The 17368-nt window shown below is 33.4% G+C and overlaps 1 protein-coding gene across 11 annotated transcripts in view; it reads left to right on the top strand.

The window, feature by feature from the left end:
* Nucleotides 1-17368, top strand: part of Vps13b (vacuolar protein sorting 13 homolog B) — a 677770-nt gene that overhangs the window by 120024 nt on the left and 540378 nt on the right. For all 11 annotated transcript variants that reach the window (XR_013423897.1, XR_005737781.2, XM_078016874.1 and 8 more), the window contains one exon: nucleotides 6484-6665. Coding sequence is in view for 9 of the 11 variants with exons in the window: in XM_078016874.1 (XP_077873000.1) it covers nucleotides 6484-6665 (182 nt within the window). In the remaining 2 variants the exon portion in view is untranslated. The remainder of the gene's footprint in view (nucleotides 1-6483; nucleotides 6666-17368) is intronic.

Below are 17368 nucleotides of genomic sequence, written 5' to 3'. Positions count from 1 at the left end.
ATATGGCATTTTATCAAAAAATTAAATGTTGCCAAGCATTGTGGTACACACGTGTAATTCCAGCAGCTTGGGAGGCTGGGACAGGGCAATTGAGAGTTCAGACCCAGCCTCGTCAACTTAACCAGGCCATAAGCAACTTGATCCAGAGGTCTCAAATATAAAAAATAAACTGGAGATGTCATTCAGTATTTAAGCACCTTTGGGTTTAATCCCCAGTACTAAAAACAAATAAATAATTAAACACTGTGTTACCATATGATCTAGCAATTATATTGGTAAGTATATACCCAAGAGAACTAAAATACATAAAAAACTATAAATGTGAATAGCAGTATTATTTTTAAGTGCTGGGAATTAAACCCCAGGGCCTTGTGTATGCTAGCCAAGTACTCTACCACTAAGCTACATCCCCAGTTCCCTTGTCCCCATCCTCCCCAATTTATTTTTTTCATTTTAAGATTGGGTTTCATTAAATGGCCCATACTGTCCTCAAACTTGCAAATTTCCGGAGTAGATGGGATTATAGGCATGTGCAACCGTGCCAGGTATAGTAGCAATATTTTTTTTTGTTGTTTTTAGATATACATAACAGTAGAGTGTATTTTGACATATTATACATACATGCAATATAAGTTATTCTAATTTGAATTCCATAATGTGGAGTTTCACTTGAAGATTTTTTTAAATCTCATAGATCTCCAGAAGATAGATTAAATTCTGAGATGTTAAAAAGACATACATGTTTAATATTTTATCAGTCACTTTGTTTTCATCTCTACTGTTTCCTGTTTAATTCCTTTGGCCATTGTCTTTTATTTTTTTCTAAAGAATTTATCACGGGGGCAGGGACTGGAGCTGTGGCTTAGCTGTGGAACACTCACCTAGCATGTGGGAGGCCCTGGGCTCCATCCTCAGCACCAAATAAATTAAAAATAAATAAATAAATAGATAGATAGATAGATAGATAGATAGCTCTCTCTATATATAAAAGATTTATTACGAGTTTTTGCTGAAATGATGAATATTCATTCTTCAGGATTCAGCTGAAGTGTAAAACTTGCAGTTCCCTCCACACAATCCTTCTTTATTTCAAATAGTATATCTTTCCGAATAGTTCACAAAGACCTCTATATAACTTTGTTTTAGCATTAATTATGTTGAATTGTAATTCTTGGTTTACTTGTCTAACAGTAACTGTATTTTTTTAGTGTAAAGATGGTGTCTGTCTCCTCAGATCTTAGCAAAGGCTGTTTGTATCAATTCAGTTTTACATGTTAACTATGTTGGATTTTTTGCTTAGTCATCTGTAATAGGTTGAGTAAGTGTTTCTATGTTTATGTTTCAAACTGACAAGTGAAATTTAGAAAAGTTATATTACTTTTTTTTAATAAAAACATTAAAAAGGTAAGTCAGAAATAGAAGTTAGACTTTTAAAAATTTCATATCATATTCTATTACCTTAAATGAAAATCTTTGAGTAGATTTGGAGATAAGAGAATTCAAAATATAAATTTGAGAATTTGAATCCTATGTAGTGAGGCTTAGATGGACTCTCAGTTTAATGGCTATATAAGGCCTATTTATGTGCTTCTTTGGATAGAGGCCATAGGAAAGCAGCCAAATTAATTAGTTAATTATTGAACTTTTGTAGCCGTGCTAGTGTCCTGCAAACTTGCCAAGTTCACTTCTACCTCATGGCCTTTGCACAATCTCTTCTATCTGCTTGAAACATAGATAATCATTTAGCTATTTCTTACCTCCTTCATGACTGCTTTAGTTTCAGTTGAGTAAGGTCCATCCTTATAATAACATCTACCTACTGCATGTGAAATTGCTTACCCTGTAGCAGTCTCATTCTATTTGTTATTCTCTACTTTTTATTTTTGTTAGTATTCTTTCTTATAACCTTTTCATACCTTTATTTAATGATTGTGTATTGATTTTTGTCTTCCCTCTCTACTGGAATGTGTGCTCCCTGAGGACAGCTGTTTTGATTTTTATTTCTTTCATATTTTAAAATGACTAAAATATTTTCTAAGTAACTAGAATATTAATAAATATTTGCTGGTTTCATACATTTTCTATAGAATCAATTCAACATTATGGTATACAACAGCTAGGCTTAATCTAAGACTAATAGTTAAAATAACATTGAGAACGTTACATGTCATTTATTTATGAACCTAGAAAGTGTGAAGTAAAAACTAAGTTTGACTTTGAAGGATATTGCACCATGGCTACTGTAGAAGTAGATAAATAAGGAGTCTATAGACTTAAAAAAATAACTGAAATTAAAGCATGCTTAGTAGTGATAAAGGTAACCAACCGACCTGGCCCTCTTCTCCTAGTATCCCAACTCTATAAGATACTGCTTGAAATCCCCTTATATTCTAGTATAGGTAAATTATGCACATAAATTGACTGTAGTATACTATACTGGATGAGTAAGGGAAATTATAGAGATGTCCTGATTTCTCTGCATACTTTATTTGAACGTTCATTGAATTTTTCTTTATCTTTTTTGTAGTTCATTCAGTAAGTTTACTGGAATAGTGATTATCTGGAATTCACATTTTTATGACATATTGTACACTTTGATATAAGTCTGTATTTTAGTCAAAATATTGTTTGTTAGACATTTCTGTATATTATTTCTATTCTATTTGTTTTGCACTTTACTCCAGCAACACAGATTATGTGTATTTTAGATTGTCCTCTTCTGCCACATACTTCAGTATCCTTTTCTGAAATCATTTTATAATTTTTCAAAAATTTCATTTTGTGTAAATTTCTGAATTTTATCTACCATGTTTGTGATTCTATTCTGAGTCGTGTTTTCTTTGTTTAATTTCAAAATATTGGGGAATTTTTATAGATACTTTAATGTTTTTAGTTTAAATCCACTCTGTATGATTTTAAGCCTTCTAATTTTATTGAGACTTGTTTTTTGGCCTAGAATATAATATGTATTGGTTAATCTCCTTTATTGGGAGGGGGAGTTCTAAAAACCTCAGTTAGGTCAAATTGATTGATGGTGTTTTTGTTTTTTAAAAAGTCTTTACTAACTTTCTATTGTATCTGTTGCTGTGAGTATAGTGTTGAAATCTTCAATTTTTAAATTTGTTTCTCTTCCCAGTTATATTAAAATTGATATATTTGGTAGGTCTTTAATCCTGTAAAACTAATTGACCCTTTTATCATTACAAACAATCCCTATTTATCCCTAGTAATGCTCTTTTATGTGCTTTGTCTGATATTACTATGTAAATATTTTTAATTTGATGTACATGGTATAGTTTTTCCTCCATCCCTCTATTCCCCTTTCCATCATTGTACCCCTTTTTTAGATTCTACTTTCTTATATTTAAAGTAGGTTTCTTATTGGTGGGATAGAGTTGGGACTTTGCTTTTTTTTAATGCATTCTGATAATCTCTTAAATGTCTTGACATTTAATATAATGTATATTTTTGGATTTATGTCTATCTTGCTGTTTGTTTTCTGATGGTCTCATCTTTTGTTTCTTATTTTTAATTTATTTTGATTGATTCCATTTCATTTCTACTATTCCATTCTTATGATTCCATTTATCTCTACTATTGTCTTTATTCATTCGCCTTTTGTTTTATGGCTTAATTGTTTTAGGGTTTAAAATTTATATCTTATCAAAGTCTTCTTCCAATAATATACCACATCAAACATCATATAAGAACCTCATTGCAGTGTACTTAATTTCCTTTCTCTTGTTCTTTGATCTATTCGTGCCATAGTTCTGCTTTTAAAGAAGGTATAAGCTTAACATGTTACTCTTTTTTTTTTTTTTGCTTTTAACAATGAGTTCTTCCATTTCTTCAGAAGATACTGAGAAAGATTATTTTATTTTTTCGTTAAAATATTAATTTGCAGGCTGGGGTTGTGGCTCAGTGGCAGAGTGCTTGTCTCGCACATATAAGGCACTAGATTTGATCCTTAGTACCACATAAAAGTAGATGTCTAAAGTAGAGGTATTGTGTCCATCTACAATTAAAAAATATTTTAAAAACTTCATTTGCATATCTGCATGGGCTGTCTATAGTCTAGCGAGGAGGTCCATGGAATAGGGTAGAGGAGAGTGTGGCTGCACAGTCGCTATTCAAAAACTCCAGAGACTAACCAGAAGCAGGTCTGTTTTTATTGTGCAGATACTACACACACACACACACACACACACACACACACACACACACTCTCTCTCTCTCTCTCTCTCTCTCTCTCTCTCTCTCTCTCTCTCACTAACTCTCAGACAGTAGCTAAGCAGAATACAGGCAGCCACCAATGCAGTTTCTGCTACTGTCCTTGAAGCAACCAATCCAGGAGTGGGCCAGGGAGCAAGCATAGGGACTGCAACACATGGCCTCATGCTCAGGGCTGTGCTTAGGCTCACTTGTCTAGCACAAGGGGAGTGGCCTGCCACTCAGATGCCCTTAAGGTATGCCATATATGCAGTACTCCATGCACTTGTCCCCATACTTATTTATCATACTTATCATACATCACATTTCTTTGTGTAACTTCACAGAGATTTCCTTCTGGTATCACACTTGTTTAGCCTGAAGAATTTACTTTATTTATTTATTTATTTGCAGGGCAGGTATGCTGATGAGGACTTGTTGTCAGTTTTTGATAATAAGAAGACTTTATGTTGCCTACATCTTTTGAAAGCTCTTTCCTCTGAAGTTTGAATTTTAGGTTGAAAGTTTTTCTTTTTCCTTTCATCATTTCAGTAATTTTACTCCTTTGTCTTTTCTTGTACATAATTTCTATGAAGTCTGCTTTTCTTTTTTTTCCCTTCCTCCTTCCCACTCTCCTTTCCTTTGTTTCTTCCACATAAATAAATCATGTGCTTTATACTGAGCTACATCCGTATCTCTTTGTGTGTGATGTGTTTTTCTGTTTTTAGGGTTTTTGTCTTTAACATGTGTTTAAAGCAATTTGATTATAATGTGCTTTGGTATGTTTTTACATCTATTTGCGAATTGTTGAACTTCTTCCATCTTTGAATTTTTAGTTTTCTAGATTAAAAGATTTTTTTTGACATTGTTTCCTTAAATAAATTTTCTGTTCCTGCTCTTCTACTTTTTCTAAGTGTTCAGTTACTAACTGAATTACTAATTGCTTAATGTTTCACAGTTCATTAAGGCTTTTAAAAGTTATTATTTTTTCTTCTCTGGTCTTTATTTTCTGGAAACTTTCTAGGAAACTTATAAAATGTACCTCAGAATTGTTTGCTTGCGGTGAAGGAGGAGGGAGAGCATTTATTCCTACATATTCCAGGTTCTGTTAACATGAATCCAAAGTAGTTTCTAACCTTGTCTCAAAATGTATCACCTTAGGCAACTTCAGCCAGAGTCTGCACTGAATTCGTGTCCATAGTGGTTAGAATAAGAGTTGGGGAGTGAGGCTTTTAAAGTGATATATGAGAGATGTTAAATACTATCTCTGTGTGGATATGGATTTGGAAGATGATAAACACAGGTTTGTGAGATAGGGGAGAGAGTGAGGTGCCTAAATCTACTGTAATTTCATCTTAGTATATAGCTTATATGAGTCAGCCTAAACTATCATAAATAAATGTGAAAATATGATAGTTTATCATAATACTAAATGGAAAAATTGAAATTTAATTCCATGTGATCTGATCAAGAGCCCTATATCCTATGCTTCATATCACAAATATTTATGAAGTATTTACTTTATACCAAGCTCACTATTTGCCAGTATTATGGAAAAATAACATTTTTGAATTTAGTGGGGTAGAGAGGGGGAACATGGGAGGAATAGATAAATTCTAGATAGGGCAGAGGGGTGGGAGGAAAAAGGAGGACCAGGGGATTAGCAAGGATGGTGGAATGTGATAGACATCATCACCCAAAGAACATGTATGGAGAAGACACAAATTGGTGTCAATGTACTTTATATACAACCAGAGGTATGAAAAATTGTGCTGTATACATGTAATAAGAATTGTAATGCATTCCACTGTCATTTATTTTTAAAAAATCTATAAAAAAACATTATGATAGTTTAATTTATCCTGATAGTTTTTGCATCTGAAAAATGATATGATAGATGCTCATATGGTTATTATGACAGAATTCTATGGGTTAATAGACATAAGAGTTTTTTAAAATGTAGATTTGCTAGTAATTTGTATGTGTTAACTTGTATTATTTCATTTTTTTTGATGATTAACTTGATCTAAGAACTATAATTTCTTCAGCAAAACTTTTGTGTTTATGGATATTATTCTAGTTTATATTTTCATTCATTATTCTGAGAATTTCTGAAATAAACTAATTTAAATTATTATCAGAATTGCATATCTATTTGATTTAATTCCATTTAAAAATATTGTGAATGTATACCCTTTTTCCGCTGCAATTTAATTCATTTAACATGTTGTTTATTAATGCTACCTATTGTTATTTTTCTGTTTTCTTTTGCAGGACCAAAAGATCTCAAATTGTTATGACTGAAGGTATATTTGAACTTCCAAATCTCACAATTCAAGCTACAAGAGCACAGACACTTCTGCTGCAAGCAATATATCAAAGTTGGTCTCATATTGGAAATGTTAGCTCTTCAGCAGTGAATGAAATTTTGATGAATGAAGTCTTTCAAAATATAGGTAAGAAAATAGTTTTCTTGAAAAATAAATGGGAAATTTGTAGCAGAGGTGAGTAATAATTTGTCATTTAAATTCATATGTTATCATGTTTAACTTCTGTCATTTCTGTTGAAATTGTGTATTTATAGCTTATGTTTAATAATATAACTTATGCCATAAACCTTCAATTTTGTTCTCTGATACAAATTTTTGGATATGCTTTATACTTTTAAGATAATATTTTTCTACTAATACACAATTTTAAAATTTATTTTAATCCATTAATTTATGTTTTTAAATTGATACAGGTATTGAACCCAGGGTTGCTTACCACTGAGCCCTTTCTCCACTCTTTTTATTTTTTATTTTGCGACAGGGTCTTGTTTAAGGCCTTGTTAATTGCTTTGGCTGGCCTCAAATTTGGAATCCTCTAAGTCTGGAATCCTCCTGAGCTGCTGGGATTACAGGCTTATGCTACTCTGCCCTGCAAGTTTTAATTTTTTTAAATTGGGACATCATGAATGTATATCCTTACAGGATACAATGAAAAGGATATTTTTAAAACTTTTTTTAAAGTTGTTTATAGACCTGTATTTTATTTATATGTGGTGCTGAGAATCAAACCCAGTGTCTCCCACATGCCAGGCAAGTGCACTACTACTTTACCACAGCCCTGGCCCCCTAAACATTTTGATATATGTTTGTAATATGTAATGATTAAATCTAGTCTTTAACATGCTGATAAATGCTACATGTCTGTGGTGAGACATTTTAATGTACTCTTCCAACGCATTCTGAATGTTATTATTAGCTGTAGTCACTATGCTAGTCAATAGGTCTCAAAAAATTATTTCTTGTAATTAAAAATTTTTTACCTTTTGACAACATCTCCACAATTCCCTTTCTTCTTTAACCTTACTACCCAGATTTGTGCATTCACAATCATATTGTCTATAAGTCTGACTTTTTAAAATTCCACTTATAAGTAAAATCATATGATACTTGTCTTTCTGTGTCAGGCTTATTTAACTTAGCATAATGTCTTCTAGATTCATTCATCTTGTTGCAAATAATAGCATTTTCCTTTGTTTTTGAGATAGAATAATATTCTTTTACACATATACACACAAACACGCAAACACAGTTTTATTTATCCATTGATGGATACTTTGGTTCATTGCATATCTTGGTAATTGTATATAATTGCTTCAGTGAGCAGGAACATGCAGATCTTTCTTTGATTTTATTTCCTTTGGATATAACCAGAAGTAAGATTATTGGATCATATCATATTTCAATTATTAGATTTTTGAGGAACCTCCATATCTTTTTCCAAAATGAGTTTATTTATTTTTATTCCTACAAAGTGTGTATGTACCAGGTGTTCTCTTTTCTTTACTTCCTTGTCAATCTTTCATTTTTTTTAATTATAACAATTTTATCAGCTCTGTGGTAAAATCTCATTATGGATTCACTGTGTATTTTTCTAGTGTTTAATGAGTTTCAGCACTTTTTTTTATGTACTTGTGCAGCATTTTAGTCTTTTTAGAAGTGTTTGTTCAGGCCCTTTCTGTGTTTTTTCATTGGTTTATTTATTGCTATTGAGTTGTTACCTGTGGGCTTATCATACATGGCTTTCATTGTATTATATGTTTCTATAATATTTTGATAGTTATATTCATGACAGGGTGTTGAATTTTGTCAGATGCTTTTTCTATATCTGTTGAGATGGCCATGTATGTAGTTTTTTGTTCATTTTATTAATAGGTATTTTGGGAAAATCTAATGTAATTGAACTAGTGACCTTAGGCAGAAGATCTTGTGATACTGAAGAAAGAGTAAGGCAGATCCAGTATCAGAGTGCAGTTTTGAGTGACTTACTGAATATGTATGTCAAGGGGAGCAGCAAGAGTGCTATTTCCCTACAACCTGGGTAAGAGGGATAAGACTTAGATAAGGTGAGGTAAGAGTGGCTTTCATTCAAACCAGAGTGTGTATCTGGTTTATCTCAAGTAACTTTGAAGATACCAGGTACATTGCCGACAGTGACTTTACTAGTTTCTGTTTGTAAAGCTCCACATATCACTGTGTTTGATTTATTTATAGTGGGCTGGGAAACTATGGTTACTCAGAGACAGTCATAGTGGTGACAATTCAAGATGGCTGTAGTCAGGTCAAGCTGGATTCCTATACTGCGCTTATATTTATTGACCCACTTTGAGCCATCAACAGTGGAATCCCAGGGGTAAATGGATCTCATTTAATTATATTTAATAATTTTTTAATGTTATTGAATTTGATTGAATTTTTGCATCGAATTTCGAAGGATTTTTGTATCTATGTTATACTTGTTCGTCTTTGATATTCGGGTAATGCTAGTCTCATAAATGAGTTTGAAAGAAAACACTCTTCAATTTTTGGAATAGTTTGAGAAATATTGCTTTTAGTTCCTGCTGATGGTGTTTTCTGATTCTATGTTTTGTGGTATCAGTTATAATAACTATCTCCTCATTCATTTATTATTTATTTGCATATGGTCTCTTTTTTTCTGAGTCTAGTAAAAAGTTGGAGTATTCTGTTTATCTGTTCAGTACACCAATGCTTAGTTTTTTTTAATTAAAATTTTTTTTCCTAGTCTCTATTTCATTTATTTCTGCTCTGATCTTTTTTTTTCTGTTTATAATTTTGGGTTGAATTTGTTCCTCTTTTTCTCGTTTCTTGAAGTGTAACATTAAATTATTATTTGAAATCTATCTTTTTTTTTTTAGGATAGACATTTATTTTCCTCATGGAACTGTTTTTTCTGCATTCCATAGATTTAATATGTTGTATTTCCAGTTTCACTTCTCTGACATTTGTTCTGTGTAATTAAAACCTCTGATTTTTGGTACATGTATATACTTACATTTTTACATCTTCTTAGATAATTAAGCCCTTTATCATTATATAATGACTTGTTTTGTCTACTTTTATAGGTTTTCTCTTAGTCTGTTTTGTTTGATATGAATATAGCTACCTCTTTCTATTAGTATGGGCTATGTTTTCTATTAGTATGGGCTATGTTTTTCCATCTCTTATTGTGTTAGTCAGCTTTTTATCACCGTGTCCAAAATATATGAAAAGAACAACTTAGAGGAGGAAATTTTATAGTTCCCTTATTGTTTCATAGGTTCAGTGCATGGTTGGCTGACTCCATTGCTCTGAGCTTGGAGTGACGCCAAACTTCATGGTGGAAGAAAGCTTCTTAGTTCCGGGCATCTGGGAAGCAGAGGGAAAAAGGGAGAGGGATGAAGCCAAGGACAACATATAGTCTATAAGAGCATTTCTCCAGGGACCCACCTCCTCTACTCATGACCCGCCTGCCTGCATTAACCATCCAGTAATCCATTCAAATTATTCATAGAATGGATTAATCTACTGATTAGGCTATGACTTTTGTAATCTACTTATTTTACCTCTGAAAAATTCTTTTATTGTCTAACTTGAGCTTTTTGGGGATACCTTAATTCCAAATCATAATACTTATACAATTGGAGTTTTGTACTTTCATATGTTTGAAGTTATTATGTAGCACTTTTCATGTCATTTTTAAAGAACTCCCTTTACTAATTCCTTTAAGACAGTTCTTTTGGTGATAAAAACCACTCAGCTTTTGTTTATCTGATAAAGTGGTATTGTCCTCTCACTTCTGAGAGCATGTTTGCCAAATAAAGTGTTCTCATTTGGCAGGCTTTTTCTTCAATACTTTGTATATGTCATCCTACTTTATCCTGATCTTCAAGATTTCTGGTGAGAGATGTACTGATAAATACCTTGGAAATCACTTGTATGTAATTTGTTTCTTATCACTTGCTATTTTTCAGAATAATTTCCCTTTCTTTGTTTTTTTTTTTTTTGACAATTAGAGTATGATATGTCTTGGTAAATTGATTTCAGGTTGAATTTTGTTGAAAATATCTGAAATTCATGTGACTGAATGTTGGCATCTTTCATTGAATTTGTGAATTTTTCAATAATAAATATGCATTTTAGCTCATTTTCATTCTTTTCTCCTTCTATAAATTTGTATTATGCACATGTTAATTCTCTTAATAGTGATCCATAATGAGTTTTTTTTTTGTTCTTTTTCATTATTGTTTTCCTTTTGCTGTTCTGGATAGTTTCAAATGTTATGTCTCTGAACTCAGTGATTCTATTTTCTGCTGATGGACTCTGCTCTTAAAGTGTTCAATGGAATTTTAAGTTCACTTATAGTATTCTTTTATATTTTGTTTTAAGACATGGTCTCACTAAGTTGCTTAGGGCCTTGTTACGTTGCTGAAGTTGGCCTCCAACTTGTGATCCTCCTGCCTCAGCCTCTTGAGCCACTGGGGCTACAGGTGTGCACTACCATGCCTGGCAGTTTGTAGTATTCTTTTTCTGTATGAATGAAATTTTTAAAAGCTATTTGTTTCTTTCTTAGACTTCTTGAGTTATTCATGTCTTTTCCTCCAAATTTCTTTTAATTTTCTGTTTATACTTTCTTATGGTTCTTTGAACATCTTTATGATGATTATTCTGAATTATTTTTCAGTCATTTATCAGATCTCTATTTCTGTAGGGCTCATTATTGGAGCTTTATTAGTTAGTTTATTTCTTCCTATACTCTTTTTTTTTCTGTCTTTGGGTTTGATCTCAGGGCCTTGTATATGCTAGGCACCTGTTCTGCCTTCTAACTATGCTTTCATTCTATTAGTTTCTTTTAGTGGTTTCATAAAAATTTATAATATTTGTGTATATATACATTGTGTTTGAGCATATGCCCTTTGCAGCCTTTGCAGCTTTTCTTTGGTGGGGGTGGATAAACCTTCAGGGTTCATTTAGCCTGGTATTCTGGATGGGCCAGTTGGTAATGATAAGAGGCCGACAGATTTTGCTGTAAAGTTCTCTAATTGAGCTGGGTTTTTGGCTATTCTTTGAGGTCAGAAGGGGCTGCTAGCTATGCTTGTTAATTCAGTGAGGTCACTGGCGGGGCTCCCTGATGAAGCAGTGCTGCGATTAGATTCTTTCTGTTTGGGTAAGGATGTAGGCTGTATCTCCTGTCATGGCAGTTCTACTGTTGAGAATGTGTAGTTGGGCAGGTCTATAGGGTGGCCTTTGATTCTGGGTGGGGTCACTGGCTGACTAACAAGTTGAGTGGTATCACTTCTCTGTTGATATGTGGACTTGCCTCCACTCTGAGAAGGCCTATACTGAACCCTTGAGCTTTCAGGGCAAGCTAGCTAGGAATCAAATATGGAAGACCTGTTTACCATTCCTCCTAGAGGACAAGGCTATTGTTTGCTGCTGGTCAGGCATCTCTGCTGGCTGGAATGGGGAGCTACCACCAAGATCTCTGCACTAGTTCTGTGAACCTCATCCCTCTTCTCTATTTTTAGCCTATCCTTGTTGGTCTAACTGTATCAGTACCTCCAGTGTTTCCTATGGAAGAAAGAAGTAGGCCTGTGAATATGTCCATCTTAGCTTACTCTTTTACTGCAGAAACTATGAGCCTGAGGGAATCCCCTTTGTGGTACTGTGGCAGCTTCAGGGAGGGGGCAATACAAAGTGGAATCATTCCAATTACCTTAATATCATGACATTTCTCAGTTCTCTGGTCCATGTGGGTGTCTCAGCCTCACTCACTATTTCTGGAATAATCATAGAAGTATATCTGTCTTGGGGTTGGAGCTGTAGCTCAGTATTAGAGCATTTGCTTCCTAGGTGTCAGGCTCTAGGATTGATCCTTAGCATCACATAAAAAGAAAGAAAGAAAGATATTGTGTCCATCTACAACTAAAAAATATTTTAAAAAATTACATCTGTCTACTGATGATTTCTATTTGGATTTGTATGAGGAGGACTGTAGGGTATCATATGGCAAGAGATTAGAGCATACTTGTTTATTCTGTAGTCTCTCTCTTCTTTTGTGGCTTCTGGTATTCAATCATGGGGCTCCACCCCAATGACATTATCAAATCCCAGTCATTTCCTAAAGACTTCACCTCTGCATTACACAATTGGATTAAGTTTCCATTCTCTTAAAAAACTTCTTTTTTCTTTTCAAGTGGTAATGCTTTGAAATTTATTATTAGCAATCAGAAACTAATGCAATCTTGGTGCCAGATACTGGCATTCCAAGAGCCTATTCTGCCTTAGACATTGTTGTGTGTACACTGCCTGCAATGGATTCCAGTATCTAAGTCTAGTTGGACCAGCAATTTGAATTTGTTTATCCATTAATAAATACACATAATCTGAATTTCAGTGGTCTCTATATTGATACACACATGTTTGTTCCTTACCTTTCTGGTTTTGGTTCTTAATTCCAATGTATATCTTCATTTATTTTATCATTTTTACATATACATGACAGTATAGTATTTTTTGACATACTGTACTTACATACATGGATTTTAACTTATTCTAATTCAGATCCTATTCTTGCAGTTGTACACGATATAGAGTTTTACTGGTTATGTATTCATATATGGACATAGGAAAGTTATGTCCCATTCATTCTACTGTCTTACCTATTCCCTTCCCCCTTCTATTCCCTTCATTTACCTTTGTGTAATACAATGAACTTTCCTCGCCCCCATTATCCTCTCTGATATGTGGATGCTGACATACAAATCAGAGAGGACATTTGGCTTTTGTTTTTTTGGAATTAGTTTATTTCACTTTGTCTTCAGTTCCATCCATTTACCCGAAAAATACCATAATTGATTGTGTCCTTTGCTTTGAAGAAGCTTTTTAGTTTGATACTATCTTATTTATTGGTTCTTGATTTTGCTTCTTGTGGTTTAGTTTTTTTGAGGAAATTGGTTCCAAAGATGACATGATGGAGAATTGTTCTGCATTTTCCTTTAGTAGGCACTAGGTCTCTGGTCTCTCTTCTGATGCCTAGGTCTTTGATCCACTTTGATTTGTGTTTTGTGCAGGTTGAGAGATAGGGGCCAATTTCATATACTACATGTGGATTTCTAGTTTTCCAAGTACCATTTGTTGAAGAGGCTATCTTTTCTCCAATGTAGGTTCAAGGTGCCTTTGTCTAGAATGAGATAACTGTATTTATGTGAGTTTGTCCCTATGCCTTCAATTCTGTTCTATTGGTCTTCATGCCTTGGTAATGAAACAAGGTTTGGGTTTCTGTTTGTGCCAATACCATGCCGTTTTTATTACTATAGTCCTGTAGTATTATTTATGTTCTAGTTTTGTGATGAATCCTGCTTCACTTTTCTTGCTAAGTATTCCTTTGGCTATTCTGGGCCTCTTGTTTTTAATACTGAATTTTGTGACTGCTCTTTGTTTTTCTTTGAAGAACATCATTGGCTATTTAATAGGAATTTCATGAAATCTGTATAATGCTTTACGTAGTATGGCCATTATTAGAATGTTAATCCTGCCTATCAAGAACACATGTGATCTTTCCATCTTCTGAGGTCTTCTTCAATTTTTTTTTAGTATTCTTTAATTTTCATCGTAAATGTATTTCACCTCTTGTTTTAAATTGATTCACAAATATTTTATATATTTTTGAGGCTATTGTGAATGGATTAGTTTTCCTGATTTCTTTGTCAGCTGATTCATCATTGGTAAATATAAACATAACTGATTTATTGGTATTAATTTTACTTTACTACTTTGCTGAATTCATTTATGAGTTCTAGAAGTTTTCTGGTAGATTTTCTTGGGGTCTTCTAATTAAAGAATTATGTCACAGAAAACAGGAATAGTTTGAGTTTTTTTTATCCTATTCATATCCCTGTAATTTCTTTCTGCCTAATTGCTCTGCCTTAGGTTTCAAGGACTATGTTGAACAGTAAAAAAAAAAAAGGGGGGGGGGCAAAAGGGTAGAATTACAACAAACATGTGGGTGTAATTCAACCCCATCAGGTGATGCCCACTCCTAGAGCTGCACCTTTCTTATCCAATGGAGGTAAAGTCCACTTGCATTGCAGGGTGCAATACCAGTCCAGTACCTCTTTACTTAGGACTTAAAGGTGTGTGCATAGCTCCTGTTCAGGGCGGTTCCTGACAACATACCATATCTGAATCCATTTTGTATTGCTATAGTAAAATACATGAGTAATTTTGGGTAAATTATAATGTGAAGAGATTTATTTGGTTCACATTTCTGTTTGTTGGTGCATGCAAACAGCATGGCTTTTTTGAGGACTTTTCAAGATTTTACAATATGATAGAGAAGTGAAAATGAAAGGAATGTGTACAGAGACCTTATGGACCAATTAAGCTTTAATTGAGTACTTACTCCATGTTGAGAGTGGCATTAATCCTTTGTAAGAACAGTGCCTCCATAACATAGTTACATTCCATTAGATTCAGCCTCTAAAAGGGTATACCTTCTCAACACCACTGCACTGGGGACCAATACTCAAGCATGTGAAACAGGAGGAACCATGGTCAAACCACCTCCAAACCAAAACTTCTCAGTACTTAACCTTCCTTTGTATTGCTGGATAGTGTTCCATCATATATGTATTCTACATTTTTTTCATTATTTGATATATGTTTGGATTGTTTCTACTTTTGACTGTATGATTATAGTTACTATATACATTTAACTACAAGATTTTGTGTGAACATATAATTTCTCTTGGGTATCTACCTAGGAGTTGAATTACCAGGTGAGGAAGTAGATCTCTGTTTATCCTTTTGAGGAATTATTATACTTTCTAAGGCATCTTCACTGTTGTGCATTCCTCATTACAGTATATGTTGGTTCTAATTTCTCCAGGTCTGTGGCCATATTGTTGTATTTTTTTGGTATTGGCCATTGTTGCTGTGAAGTGGTATCATTTTGGTCATCTTCCTCATGGGTAATGATGTTGTGTTTTGTTTCATGTATTTATTGGCTATTTATATCTTATCCATTCAGAAAGGGTAATCCTACCCATTTGCCCTTTTTTTGGATAGAATGTTCCATGGATTAGCTCCCCCCCCTAATACAACCTGGGTTCCAGGTGTGCTCCCTCTCTTTCTTGGCTGCCCTGCCTCCTTTGTGGAAGTTGGGTCAGAGGGGCCTTCACGGAACCCCCAAAACTTGTTTTTTAATTTTATTGGCTTCTTCATTTCTTTTGTTTTGAATTTTAAGATTTCCTTATTTTAGATAGAAGTGCTTTACCAGAATGTTTTTTAAGCATTTTCTGCAGTTATATGGGTTATCTTTCAGTTTTCTTTTTGTTTTTTCTTTTCTCTCTTTTTTTTTTTTTGTTGTTGTTGGTACCAGGTATTGAACCAAGTAACACTTAACTTCTGAGCCATATCCCCATCCCTGTTTTGGGGCAGAGTCTCACTAAATTGCTTAGGGTTTTGCTAAGTTGCTGAGTCTGGCTTTGAACTTGCCATCCTCCTGCCTCAGCCCTTTGAATTGCAAGGATTAAAGGTTTGCATCACTGTGGCTGGCATCTTTTCATTTTTTTTTTTTTGATGGTGATCTTTTTGTGTGTGTGTTTTTTTTATTTTCCCCATCTCAAGTACATTTTTATATTGATCCATAAAAGTTCATTTTATATTGATCTATCTAAAGAATTGATTTATTTGTTACTTGGTATCATCGTGAATTTTAGCCATTTAATATTCTCTCTCTCTCTCTCTCTCTCTCATATATATTCTTATTCAGCTTGATTATTAGGGCCAACAGTGTCAGTGATACTAGCCTTCTAGACTAATTTCTTTTTTTCTATTTGCTCTAGAGTTTTTCTGTCAGAAACATGTGTATGTATTACTTGTACTGCCAACAAAATAATAGTATCCTGTCAGGACAAAGATGTTAATGACATTCATTATTTCCAGAAAAAAACATTTATAATTGAGTTGGTATTTTACCATTTTATTAATGATAAGGTGGATTTTGAAGTCAACTTTTTTTTTTTTTTTTTTTAATACCGAGGATTGAACCCAGGGGTGCTTAACCACTAAACCACATATCCAGCTGTTTTTTTAAAAAATATTTTTTATATTTTATTTAGAGACAGGGTGTTGCTGAGTTGCTAAGTGCCTTGCTAATATTCTCAGGCTGCCTTTGAATTCCTACCTCAACCTCCCAAGTTGCTGCATATAGGCGTGCCACACTGCACCAGGCTTGAAGTCAACTTTTATTGGTTACTACTAACAGTTAAAAAAACCAAAAAAACAACAACAAAAAAAACATAGAACAGAATTAAATATGGTAAGCAGAAACGTAAAGTGTCTGTAAATACTAAGCCTGAACTATAAAACATCTCAATGAAATAAATATTTCATCCAGAAGAAATGAAAAATAAAAATGAAAACCAACATAGGGATGGATCTCACTAAAAGAAAAGCTAGATAAAGGAGAGTCAAATCTAAATGAACTATTAGGAATAAATAAAAATGGCAGAAAATAAAAATCATCTCTCTGTAATAGCATTGAATATAAATATCATTAAATGTCTAATCAAAAGACAATCTATAGATTGGATTCAAAATCAAGACCCTACCTTTGTTTACAAGACAGTCATAGGCAAAGAAATCCACAGACTGAAGGTAAATGAATGGAAAACAGATATACCATGGAAATGGAAACCAAAAGTAAGTGGGGTAACTACTCTCATATCAGACAAAGTAGACTTAAAGCCTAAATTAATCATAGGAGACAAGGTTACTTTATACTTGTGTAAGGAATCATCCAACAACAAGATATAATGATTATAAGTATT

The sequence above is a fragment of the Ictidomys tridecemlineatus genome, chromosome 7, assembly GCF_052094955.1.
Source record: "Ictidomys tridecemlineatus isolate mIctTri1 chromosome 7, mIctTri1.hap1, whole genome shotgun sequence".
NCBI classification, from domain to species: domain Eukaryota; kingdom Metazoa; phylum Chordata; class Mammalia; order Rodentia; family Sciuridae; genus Ictidomys; species Ictidomys tridecemlineatus.
Note: the sequence above shows the minus strand (reverse complement) of the source record. Positions and strands in the feature narration are given on the sequence as shown.